Source organism: Somniosus microcephalus, chromosome 10 (assembly GCF_052327205.1).
Source record: "Somniosus microcephalus isolate GS21.2 chromosome 10, FLI_Smic_1.0, whole genome shotgun sequence".
Lineage (NCBI taxonomy): Eukaryota > Metazoa > Chordata > Chondrichthyes > Squaliformes > Somniosidae > Somniosus > Somniosus microcephalus.
In genome coordinates this window covers 213,116,155-213,129,196 of record NC_140996.1, presented here as the reverse complement: position 1 = coordinate 213,129,196, position 13,042 = coordinate 213,116,155, and the positions used below count along the sequence as shown (strand labels likewise).

The 13,042-nt window shown below is 52.8% G+C and overlaps 1 protein-coding gene across 1 annotated transcript in view; it reads right to left on the bottom strand.

The window, feature by feature from the left end:
- Nucleotides 1-4,204: 4,204 nt before the first annotated feature.
- The window catches only part of plcxd1.2 (phospholipase C, X domain containing 1, tandem duplicate 2), a 30,690-nt gene continuing 21,852 nt past the window's right edge, over nucleotides 4,205-13,042 (bottom strand). Inside the window, 5 exon segments of the mRNA XM_085999592.1 lie at nucleotides 4,205-4,793; nucleotides 4,795-4,916; nucleotides 9,304-9,484; nucleotides 11,812-11,973; nucleotides 12,515-12,643. Coding sequence (XP_085855718.1) covers nucleotides 4,683-4,793; nucleotides 4,795-4,916; nucleotides 9,304-9,484; nucleotides 11,812-11,973; nucleotides 12,515-12,643 — 705 coding nt within the window. The 3' untranslated portion in view covers nucleotides 4,205-4,682.

The window sequence follows — 13,042 nt, the reverse complement described above, 5'->3', positions numbered from 1 at the left end:
GCAGGACTGTGGGGAAAGAGCAGGGGAGTGGGGGGGAGGGCAGGACTGGGGAAAGAGCAGGGGAGTGGGGGGGAGGGCAGGACTGGGGAAAGAGCAGGGGAGTGGGGGGGTCAGGACTGTGGGGAAAGAGCAGGGGAGTGGGGGGGTCAGGACTGTGGGGAAAGAGCAGGGGAGTGGGGGGGTCAGGACTGTGGGGAAAGAGCAGGGGAGTGGGGGGGGCAGGACTGGGGAAAGAGCAGGGGAGTGGGGGGGGCAGGACTGTGGGGAAAGAGCAGGGGAGTGGGGGGGCAGGACTGTGGGGAAAGAGCAGGGGAGTGGGGGGGCAGGACTGTGGGGAAAGAGCAGGGGAGTGGGGGGGCAGGACTGTGGGGAAAGAGCAGGGGAGTGGGGGGGCAGGACTGTGGGGAAAGAGCAGGGGAGTGGGGGGGCAGGACTGTGGGGAAAGAGCAGGGGAGTGGGGGGGTCAGGACTGTGGGGGAAAGAGCAGGGGAGTGGGGGGGTCAGGACTGTGGGGAAAAGAGCAGGGGAGTGGTGGGAGCAGGGGGGCAGGACTGTGGGGAAAGAGCAGGGGAGTGGGGGGGGGTCAGGACTGTGGGGAAAAGAGCAGGGGGAGTGGGGGGGGCAGGACTGTGGGGAAAGAGCAGGGGAGTGGGGGGGGTCAGGACTGTGGGGAAAGAGCAGGGGAGTGGGGGGGCAGGACTGTGGGAAAGCAGGGGAGTGGGGGGGGTCAGGACTGTGGGGAAAGAGCAGGGGAGTGGGGGGGTCAGGACTGTGGGGAAAGAGCAGGGGAGTGGGGGGCAGGACTGTGGGGAAAGAGCAGGGGAGTGGGGGGGCAGGACTGTGGGAAAGAGCAGGGGAGTGGGGGGGCAGGACTGTGGGGAAAGAGCAGGGGAGTGGGGGGGGCAGGACTGTGGGGAAAGAGCAGGGGAGTGGGGGGGGGCAGGACTGTGGGGAAAGAGCAGGGGAAGTGGGGGGTCAGGACTGTGGGGAAAGAGCAGGGGAGTGGGGGGGTCAGGACTGTGGGGAAAGAGCAGGGGAGTGGGGGGGGCAGGACTGTGGGGAAAGAGCAGGGGGAGTGGGGGGGTCAGGACTGTGGGAAAGAGCAGGGGAGTGGGGGGGGCAGGACTGGGGAAAGAGCAGGGGAGTGTGGGGGGCAGGACTGGGGAAAGAGCAGGGGAGTGGGGGGGGCAGGACTGGGGAAAGAGCAGGGGAGTGGGGGGGTCAGGACTGTGGGGAAAGAGCAGGGGAGTGGGGGGGGCAGGACTGGGGAAAGAGCAGGGGAGTGGGGGGGGCAGGACTGGGGAAAGAGCAGGGAGTGGGGGGGGACAGGACTGGGGAAAGAGCAGGGGAGTGGGGGGGGACAGGACTGGGAAAGAGCAGGGGAGTGGGGGGGCAGGACTGTGGGGAAAGAGCAGGGGAGTGGGGGGGCAGGACTGTGGGGAAAGAGCAGGGGAGTGGGGCGGGGGCAGGGACTGTGGGGAAAGAGCAGGGGAGTGGGGGGGGGGGCAGGACTGTGGGGAAAGAGCAGGGGAGTGGGGGGGGCAGGACTGTGGGGAAAGAGCAGGGGAGTAGGGGGGCAGGACTGTGGGGAAAGAGCAGGGGAGTGGGGGGGGCAGGACTGGGGAAAGAGCAGGGGAGTGGGGGGGCAGGACTGTGGGGGAAAGAGCAGGGGAGTGGGGGGGGGCAGGACTGTGGGGAAAGAGCAGGGGAGTGAGGGGGGGGCAGGACTGTGGGGAAAGAGCAGGGGAGTGGGGGGGGGGCAGGACTGTGGGGAAAGAGCAGGGGAGTGGGGGGGCAGGACTGTGGGGAAAGAGCAGGGGAGTGGGGGGGGGCAAGGACTGTGGGGAAAGAGCAGGGGAGTGGGGGGGGCAAGGACTGTGGGGAAAGAGCAGGGGAGTGGGGGGGGGGCAGGACTGGGGAAAGAGCAGGGGAGGGGGGGGCAGGACTGGGGAAAGAGCAGGGGAGTGGGGGGGGCAGGACTGTGGGGGAAAGAGCAGGGGAGTGGGGGGGGCAGGACTGTGGGGAAAGAGCAGGGGAGTGGGGGGGGTGCAGGACTGGGGGGAAAGAGCAGGGGAGTGGGGGGCAGGACTGTGGGGAAAGAGCAGGGGAGTGGGGGGGGCAGGACTGTGGGGAAAGAGCAGGGGAGTGAGGGGGGCAGGACTGTGGGGAAAGAGCAGGGGAGTGGGGGGGGGCAGGACTGTGGGGAAAGAGCAGGGGAGTGGGGGGGGGCAGGACTGTGGGGAAAGAGCAGGGGAGTGGGGGGGGGCAAGGACTGTGGGGAAAGAGCAGGGGAGTGGGGGGGGCAAGGACTGTGGGGAAAGAGCAGGGAGTGGGGGGGGGGGCAGGACTGGGGAAAGAGCAGGGGAGTGGGGGGGGGCAGGACTGGGGAAAGAGCAGGGGAGTGGGGGGGCAGGACTGTGGGGGAAAGAGCAGGGGAGTGGGGGGGCAGGACTGTGGGGAAAGAGCAGGGGAGTGGGGGGGCAGGACTGTGGGGAAAGAGCAGGGGAGTGGGGGGGCAGGACTGTGGGGAAAGAGCAGGGGAGTGGGGGGGGCAGGACTGGGGAAAGAGCAGGGGAGTGGGGGGGGGTGCAGGACTGGGGAAAGAGCAGGGGAGTGGGGGGGGGCAGGACTGTGGGAAAGAGCAGGGGAGTGGGGGGGGCAGGACTGTGGGGAAAGAGCAGGGGAGTGGGGGGGGCAGGACTGTGGGGAAAGAGCAGGGGAGTGGGGGGGGCAGACTGTGGGGAAAGAGCAGGGGAGTGGGGGGGGGCAGGACTGTGGGAAAGAGCAGGGGAGTGGGGGGCAGGACTGTGGGGAAAGAGCAGGGGAGTGGGGGGGGCAGGACTGTGGGAAAGAGCAGGGGAGTGGGGGGGGGCAGGACTGTGGGGAAAGAGCAGGGGGGAGTGGAGTGGGGGGGGGCAGGACTGGGGGAAAGAGCAGGGGAGTGAGTGGGGGGGGCAGGACTGGGGAAAGAGCAGGGGAGTGGAGTGGGGGGGGCAGGACTGTGGGGAAAGAGCGGGGGGGGGCAGGACTGGGGAAAGAGCAGGGGAGTGGGGGGGGCAGGACTGGGGAAAGAGCAGGGGAGTGGGGGGGGCAGGACTGTGGGGAAAGAGCAGGGGAGTGGGGGGGGCAGGACTGGGGAAAGAGCAGGGGAGTGGAGTGGGGGGGGCAGGACTGTGGGGAAAGAGCAGGGGAGTGGAGTGGGGGGGCAGGACTGTGGGAAAGAGCAGGGGAGTGGGGGGGGGGCAGGACTGGGGAAAGAGCAGGGGAGTGGAGTGGGGGGGCAGGACTGTGGGGAAAGAGCAGGGGAGTGGAGTGGGGGGGGGGCAGGACTGTGGGGAAAGAGCAGGGGAGTGTGGGGAAAGAGTAGGGGAGTGGGGGGGGGCAGGACTGTGGGGAAAGAGCAGGGAGTGGGGGGGGGCAGGACTGTGGGAAAGAGCAGGGGAGTGGGGGGGGAAAGAGCAGGGGAGTTGGGGGGGCAGGACTGTGGGGAAAGAGCAGGGGAGTGGGGGGGCAGGACTGGGGAAAGAGCAGGGGAGTGGGGGGGGCAGGGACTGGGGAAAGAGCAGGGGAGTGGGGGGGGCAGGACTGTCGGGAAAGAGCAGGGGAGTGGGGGGTGCAGGACTGTGGGGAAAGAGCAGGGGAGTGGGGGGGGCAGGACTGGGGAAAGAGCAGGGGAGTGGGGGGGGCAGGACTGTGGGGAAAGAGCAGGGGAGTGGAGTGGGGGGGGCAGGACTGTGGGAAAGAGCAGGGGAGTGGGGGGGGCAGGACTGTGGGGAAAGAGCAGGGGAGTGGGGGGGGCAGGACTGTGGGGAAAGAGCAGGGGGAGGGTGGGGGGGGGCAGGACTGGGGAAAGAGCAGTGGAGTGGGGGGGGCAGGACTGTGGGGAAAGAGCAGGGGAGTGGGGGGGGCAGGACTGGGGAAAGAGCAGGGGAGTGGGGGGGCAGGACTGTGGGGAACGAGCAGGGGGCAGGACTGTGGGGAAAGAGCAGGGGGCAGGACTGTGGGGAAAGAGCAGGGGGCAGGACTGTGGGGAAAGAGCAGGGGGCAGGACTGTGGGGAAAGAGCAGGGGGCAGGACTGTGGGGAAAGAGCAGGGGGCAGGACTGTGGGGAAAGAGCGGGGGCAGGACTGTGGGGGAAAGAGCAGGGGGCAGGACTGTGGGGAAAGAGCGGGGGGCAGGACTGTGGGGAAAGAGCAGGGGGCAGGACTGTGGGGAAAGAGCAGGGGGCAGGACTGTGGGGAAAGAGCAGGGGAGTGGGGGGCAGGACTGTGGGGAAAGAGCAGGGGAGTGGGACTAATTGGACAGCTCTTTCAAAGAGCCGGCACAGGCACGATGAGCCGAATGGCCTCTTTCCGTGCTGTATGATTCTATGATTGAGTGTGGTATCGTGACCAGGGAGCCTCTGCACTTCCGAGGAGTGCCATAGGACCTTTTAGATCCATCTGAACAGACAGACAAGGCCTCATTTAACATCTCATCCAAACCACAGCACCTCCAACAATGCAGCACTCCCTCGGTGCTAGATTATGAACTCAAGTCCTAGAGTAGGAATTTGAAGCTCCAATCTACAGCCTTAGAGATGACAGAATGACCACTGAGCCCAGATAATAGATGACCCATGACAGCTTTCCTGTGAAGTGATCAAATATTTTTTTTTGATAAACCTGCCAATTTCATTCTTTTTAAATCAGTTTGTTATTGAGAGCGAGTACAGCAGGTACCAGGTAGCCAGCTCCTATGAAATCTCCAGCAATTATATTAAAACAGTGCTTTCCAGGTCCTGGGACCTGTTTCCTTAATCCAGTCACTCAAATATGGGTAATTAGGAAAAGTCAGTCTCTTCAAAGAGCTGTAGAGGTGAGTCAGAATGTACCACCAATCTTCAGTCAAGTTCATGCCAGCTACAAAAAATCCATCTGTAAAGGAAAAATAAAGCAACTGGGGTTAGGATGATACTCAACAAGAGATCACAAGACATTCTGTAGCAAGTATTCCATTGACCCTTATTAAGCGTGACCCTAAGCTTCCGGTCGCTTGCCATTTTTATTTCCGTCCCACTCTGACCTCGGCCTCCTAAACTGTTCTAATGAAGCTCAAGGAGCAGTACCTCACCTTTCGGTACATTGATGACTATCAGTGCCGATTCCCGCTCTCGCCCTGAACTGGAAAATTTCATTCACTTCGCTTCCAATTTCCACCCTTCCCTCCCCTTCACATGGTCCATCTCCAACTCGTCCCTTCCTCGACTTCTCTGTCTCCCTTGCTGGGGATAAACTATTGTCCAACATCCACTATAAGCCTAATGACTCCCACAGCTACCTGGACTACACTTCCTCCCACTCCATTTCCGTCACGTCTGTTATGACGATGCCACCTTCCATACCGTGCTTCGGATATGTCTTTTTCTTCAACTGAGGATTCCCCTCTACCGTGGTTGACATGGTGCTCGACCTTGTCCGTTCCATTTCCCAAGCTTCTGCTCCCACCCCTGCTGCTCCCCCACCGAACCACGATAGGGTTCCTCTTGTTCTCCCCTTTCGCCCCACCAGGCTCCACATTAAACTGATCAACCTGTGCCATTTTCACCACCTCCAGCGTGATCCCACCACCAACTCATCTTCCCCTCCCCTCCCAGCATTCCGAAGGGACTGCTCCCTCCACGACACCCTGGTCCACTCCTCAATCATCCCCAACACCCCCTCCCCTTCCCACAGTTTGGGTGACCGCTTTGCGGAACACCTCCATTCAGTCTATTAGCTTCGCAAATAGATGTAAGCGGATATGATATAATTGAGATTACGGAGATATGGCTCCAGGGTGACCAAGACAGGGAATTCAACATCCAGGGGTATTCAATATTCAGGAAGGACAGGCAAAAAGGAAAAGGAGGTGGGGTAGCATTGCTGGTTAAAGAGGGGATTAACACGATAGTAAGGAAGGATATTAGCTCTGATGATGTGGAATCTGTATGGGTGGAGCGGAGAAATACCATGGGGCAGAAAACGTTAGTAGGAGTTATATACAGACCCCCAAACAGTAATGCTGAGGTTGGGGATGGCATTAAATGGGAAATTAGAGACGCGTGCAATAAGGGCACAGCAGTTATCACGGCTGACTTTAATCTACATATACAGTAGATTGGGCTAACCAAATTAGTAACAATACTGTGGAGGAGGAATTCCTAGAGTGTATATGGGATGGTTTCCTGGACCAATATGTCGAGGAACCAACTAGAGATCAGGCCATCTTAGACTGGGTATTACGTAATGAGAAAGGATTAATTAGCAATCTTATTGTGCGAGGCCCCTTGGGGAGGAGCGATCATAATATGATCGAATTCTTCATTAAGATGGAGAGTGAAGTAGTTGACTCAGAGATTAGGGTACTGAATTTAAATAAAGGAAACTACGATGGTATGAGGCACGGGTTGGCTAGGATGGATTGGGGAACGTTACTTAAAAGGGTTGATGGTGGATAGGCAATGGCAAACATTTAAAGATCGCATGGATGAACTACAGAATTTGTTCATCCCTGTTTGGCATAAAAATAAAACAAAAAAGGTGGCTCAACTGTGGCTAACAAGGGAAATTAGGGATAGCATAAGATCCAAGGAGAGGACATATAAATTGGCAAGAAAAAGCAGCAAACCTGAGGATTGGGAGCAGTTTAGGATTCAGCAAAGGAGGACAAAGGGATTAATTAAGAGGGGGGAAATAGAGTATGAGAGTAAGCTTTCAGGGAACATAAAAACTGACTGTAAAAGCTTCTACAGATATGTGAAGAGAAAAAGACTGGTGAAGTCAAGCATAGGTCCCTTGCAGTCAGAATCAGAGGAATTTATAATGGGGAACAAAGAAATGGAAGACCAATTAAATACATACTTTGGTTCTGTCCTCAAAAAGGAGGACACAAATTACCTCCCAGAGATGTTGGGGAACATAGGCTCTAACGAGAGGGAGGAACTGAATGAAATCAGTATTTGTAGGGAAATGGTGTTAGGGAAATTGACAGGATTGAAGGCCGATAAATCCCCAGGGCTTGATAATCTACATCCTAGGGTACTTAAGGAAGTGGCCCTAGAAATAGATGCATTGCTGGTCATCTTCCAAAATTCTATAGACTCTGGAACAGTTCCCATGGATTGGAGTGTAGTTAATGTAACCCCACTATTTAAAAAAGGTGGTAGACAGAAAACGGGGAATTATAGACCGGTAAGCCTGACATCGGTAGTGGGAAAAATGCTAGAGTCCATTATAAAAGATGTAATAGCAGAGCAGTCGGAAAACAGTGACAGGATCGGACAAAGTCAACATGGATTTACAAAAGGTAAATCGTGCTTGACTAATCTACTGGAATTTTTTGAGGATGTAACTGGTAGAATAGATAAGGAGAACCAGTAGATGTGGAGTATTTGGACTTTCAGAAGGCTTTTGATAAGGTCCCGCATAAGAGATTAGCATGCAATTTAAAGCACATGGGATTGGGGGTAAGGTACTGATTTGGATAGAGAACTGGTTGGCAGACAGGAAGCAAAGAGTTGGAATAAATGGGTCTTTTTCTGAGTGGCAGGCAGTGACTAGTGGGGTACTGCAGGGATTGGTGCGAGGACCCCAGTTATTCACAATATATATTAATGATCTAGACGAGGGAACAAGATGTAGTATCTCCAAGTTTGCAGACGACACAAAGCTGGGTGGGCGTGTGTGCTGTGAGGAGGATGTAGAGAAACTCCAGTATGATTTGGACAGGTTGGGTGATTATACTGCATTTGCCATGCATCTGCCCAATGTGGATAAATGCGAGGTTATCCACTTTGGTGGATAAAACAGGAAGGCAGATTATTATCTGAACGGCAATAGATTGGGAAAAGGGGAAGTGCAACGTGTCCTTGTGCACCAGTTGCTGAAGGTTAATTATGCAGCTGCAGCAGGTGGTTAAGAAGGCAAATTGTAGCGAGAGGATTCGAATATAGGAGCAAGGATGTCTTGCTGCAGTTGTACAGGGCCGTGGTGAGACCACACCTTGAGTATTGTGTGCAGTTTTGGTCGCCTTATCTGAGGAAGGATGTTCTTGCCATGGAGGGAGTGCAGCGAAGATTCACCAGACTGATAGCTGGGATGGCAGGAATGACGTATGAAGAGAGATTGGGTCGATTAGGCTTATATTCACTAGAGTTTAGAAGAATGAGAGGGGATCTCATTGAAACTTTTAAAATTCTAACAGGACTAGACAGACTAGATACAGGAAGGATATTCCCGATGGCAGGGGAGTCCAGAACCAGGGGTCACAGTCTAAGGATAAGGGGTAAGCCATTTAGGACTGAGATGAGGAGGAATTTCTTCACCCAGAGAGTGGTGAACCTATGGAATTCTCTACCGCAGAAGGCAGTTGAGGCCAATTCGTTAAATATATTCAAGAAGGAGTTCGATATATTTCTTAAGGCATCAAGGGATATGGGGAGAAAGCAGAGACAGGGTACTGAATTTGGATGATCACCCATGATCGCAGGCTCGAGGGGCCGAATGGCCTGCTACTACCTTCTATGTTTCTATGACCCCGAGCTTCCGGTCATCTGTCACTTTAATTCTCTGCTCCACTCCCACTCTGTCCTCGGCCTCTTACACTGTTCCAACGAAGCTCAAAAGAACAGCACCTCATCTTTCAATTAGGCACTTTACAGCCTTCTGGACTCAACATTGAGTTCAACAATTTCAGACGATAACGTCTGCCTCTATTATTTCACATGGCAGCTGGTGATGATTCTGCCATTCCCATTTACACCTCATCTAGTTGTTGAGTCTGTGTTTTCAATGTAGTTATGCTGAATAACAGGACACAGACTACAGAAATAATTAAACAGGTCTTTAGTGAGTGAGGGTCAGGGCTGAACTGGGATACACTTTGCTCCGCAGGGTTTATATACCGGTGTGGTCACCACCGGTACTACAATGTACAGGAGCCATCAAAAAGTAGTCCATCACCTTAAGGTATCCTCTTAAGGTGGTACAGGTTACATACACCACACATCTTGTTTTCCTTTACTTGTCCCATTACCATCTCCTTTTGCTTTGTAGAATTGTCATTTAATCACTCCTGCCCTCCACCCTTCCATTTTGTTGTTTCCTCTCCTCCCACCTTTCCCTGCCCCTGTACTTGCTTAAAACCTGTTACATCTCTAACACTTTCCAGTTCTGACAAAGGGTCGTCGACCTGAAACGCTGACTCTGTTTCTCTCGCCACAGAGGCTGCCTGACCTGCTGAGTATTTCCAGCATTTTCTGTTCTTATTTCATATTTTCAGTACCTGGTCGTCCAGTCTGTTTCTGGGTTTCCAGATACTGGACGAGCGATTTAGCATTGTAAGTATCCGCCCACCAATAAGGGATTCCAGGCCAAAGTTTCGGATATTTCCTTGCAATAACGTTATCGTAGGAGAAGATGACTTGGTAGCCCAACTCCCATAGTTTTCTTAATGTTACCAGTGCCTGTAAAAAGACATCTGCATTAGAAATGCATCCATTCATTAAACCACCAACGAATTGATCCCCAGACATAGGAACCGGAGTAGGCCATTCAGCCCCTCGAGCCTATTCCGCCATTCAATGAGATCATGGCTGATCTGCGACCTAACTCCATATACCCGCCTTTGGCCCATATCCTTTAATACCTTTAGTTAACAAAAAGCTATCAATCTCCGATTTAAAATTAACAATTGATCGAGCATCAATTGCCATTTGCGGAAGAGAGTTTGATACCTCTACCACCCTTTGTGTGTAGAAGTGTTTACTAATTTCACTCCTGAAAGGTCTGGCTCTAATTTTTAGACTCTGCCCCCTCGTCCGAGAATCCCCAACCAACGGAAAGTTTCTTTCTCTCTACCCTATCTGTTCCCCTTAATATCCTGAAAACTTCAATCAGATCACCCCGTAACCTTCTAAATTCTAGGGAACACAACCCTAATTTGCATAATCTCTCCTCGTAGCTTAACCCTTGAAGTCCGGATATCATTCTGGTAAACCTACGCTGCACTCCCTCCAAGGCCAATATATCCTTCCTAAGGTGTGGTGCCCAGAAGTTTTTTTTTGTATTAGTTTATGGGATGTGGGCATCGCTGGCAAGGCCAGCATTTATTGCCCATCCCTAATTGCCCTCGAGAAGGTGGTGGTGAGCCGCCTTCTTGAATCACTGCAGTCCGTGTGGTGAAGGTACTCCCACAGTGCTGTTAGGGAGGGAGTTCCAGGATTTTGACCCAGCAACGATGAAGGAATGGCGATATACTTCTAAGTCAGGATGGTGTGTGACTTGGAGGTGGTGGTGTTCCTATGCACTGGCTGCCCTTGTCCTTCTAGGTGGAAGAGGTCGTGGGTTTCGGAGGTGCTGCTGAAGAAGCCTTGGCAAGTTGCTGCAGTGCATCTTGTAGATGGTACACACTGCAGCCACGGTATGCCGGTGGTGGAGGGAGTGAATGTTTAAGGTGGTGGATGGGGTGCCAATCAAGCAAACTGCTTTGTCCTGGATGGTGTCGAGCTTCTCGAGTGTTGTTGGAGCTGCACTCATCCAGGCAAGTGGAGAGTATTCCATCACACTCCTTACTTGTGCCTTGTAGATAGTGGAAAGGCTTTGGGGAGTCAGGAGGTGTGACGCTCGCCAGAGAATACCTATCCTCTGACCTGCTCTTGTTACCACAGTATTTATGTGGCTGGTCCAGTTAAGTTTCTGGTTAATGGTAACCCCCCAGGATGTTGATGGTGGGGGATTCGGCAATGGCAATGCCGTTGAATGTCAAGAGGCGGTGGTTAGACTCTCGCTTGTTGGAGATAGTCATTGCCTGGCAGTTGTGTGGCGCGAATGTTACCTGCCACTTATCAGCCCAAGCCTGAACGTCGTCCAGGTCCTGTTGCATGCGGGCATGGACTGCTTCATTATCGGAGGAGTTGCGAATGGCACTGAACACTGTGTAGTCATCAGTGAACATCCCCATTTCTGACCTTATGTTGGAGGGAAGGTCATTGATGAAGCAGCTGAAGATGGTTGGGCCTAGGACACTGCCCTGAGGAACTCCTGCAGTGATTTCCTGGGGCTGTGATGATTGACCATCAACCACCACAACCATCTTCCTTTGTGCTAGGTATGACTCCAGCCAATGGAGAGTTTTCCCCCCCCCGATTCCCATTGACTTCAGTTTTACTAGGGTTCCTTGATGCCACACTCGGTCAAATGCTGCTTTGATGTCTAGGGCAGTCACTCTCACCTCACCTCTGGAATTCAGCTCCTTTGTCCATGTTTGGACCAAGGCTGTAATGAGGTCGGGAGCAGAGTGGTCTTGGTGGAACCCAAACTGGGCATCAGTGAGCAGGCTATTGGTGAGTAAGTGCCACTTGATAGCACTGTCGATGACACCTACCATCACTTTGCTGATGATCGAAAGTAGACTGATGGGGCGGTAATTGGCCAGATTGGATTTGTCCTGCTTTTTGTGGACAGGACATACCTGGGCAGTTTTCCACACAGTACTCCAGGTGTGGTCTAACCAGGGTTTTGTATAGCTGCAGCATAACTTCTACCCCCTTGTATTCTAATCCTCCAGATATAAAGACCAGACAGTAGGATTTCAGTCTGTCTCTGGATCGCACCCGTCTCAGATGAGTGAGCATTTGTTCTCAGTCGGAGTATACATCTTCCCATTTCCTTTCCTTCCTCCCCCAGATTGTCTTAAATCAACTCTTGCAAAATTTGTACACAAAAGTTTTCATTTTTAAATTATGGGTTTGCCAATTAATGAGTTGTCCATCAATCCAATATTATTACTTACAGCAGAGGTTTTCAGACACATTTTGGACCCGAGTAAGTCCTCTATTTTCTGAATTAACTGATGATGTTGTTGCTTGTTCACCCCCTCAAAGAACCTGCAGGCCAATATAACCACTTCTTTAGGATGAGCTTCCAGCCAGAGTCCAAATTCTTTCAAAACCTCCTTTAAAACACAGTATCGCAAATTACACCAAATAATGGATCTCAACCCTCAGGCTTTTAAAACCCAACCTAACCTAAACATTACATCTTGATTTAGTGCAGAAACCCTCCTATTCCTTGTAACCATGATATAAAAACAGAAAATGCTGGCGATACTCAGCAGGTCAGGCAGCATCTGTAGAGAGAGAGAAACAGAGTTAACGTTTCAGGTCGATGACCTTTCGTCAGAACCTTAAGTCATCGCCTTGAAACATTAACTCTGTTTCTCGCTCCGCAGATGCTGCCTGACCTGCCGAGTATTTCCAGCATTTTCTGTTTTTAATTCAGATTTCCAGCATCTGCAGTGTTTTGCCCTCATAACCATGATGGTGTTTTTGCACTATGAGTCTTGGCCTTGGGTCCAGGTTTCTCCATAAAAAAAATGGAATAAGAATGCAGACTGGTGAGAAACTTATAGTGGCAGCATGTACACTGACCAACAGTTTATATTTAAAATCAGCTTTCCTGCTATTACTTCAGTTCTTTTTCAATAGTTGACCTACTTGGACAGTTACAGTTGTAAAGATTCCGTGTATAAAGTATAAATTATCAGACGTATCATTTGGTTTATGAGCGATCCTTAAGTCGAAGAACCGAATTCCTGCTTCCAGCTGTTCGGTTATACTGGATTCCTATAATGTAAAGAACAGGATTTTCGTTATAAGCTCCTTTCCATTGTGCAATATAAAATTAAAGCTCCACAGCTCTCCCTTATATATGTCCCTACATTACAAGTGACTACACTTCAAAAGTACTTAATTGGCTATAAAGCACTTTGGGATGTCGTGAAAGGCACTATGTAAATGCAAGTCTTTTTTCTTTATATATGTGTTGTATGCATAGCTTACAGGAAGATCACATCACACTATTTCAAAGGCAGATGGGAAATCCAGGACAAAGCAGCCCGCTTGATTGGCACCCTATCCACCACCTTAAACATTCACTCCCACCACCACCGGCGTACCGTGGCTGCAGTGTGTACCATCTACAAAGTGCACTGCAGCAACTCGCCAAGGCTTCTTCGGCAGCAC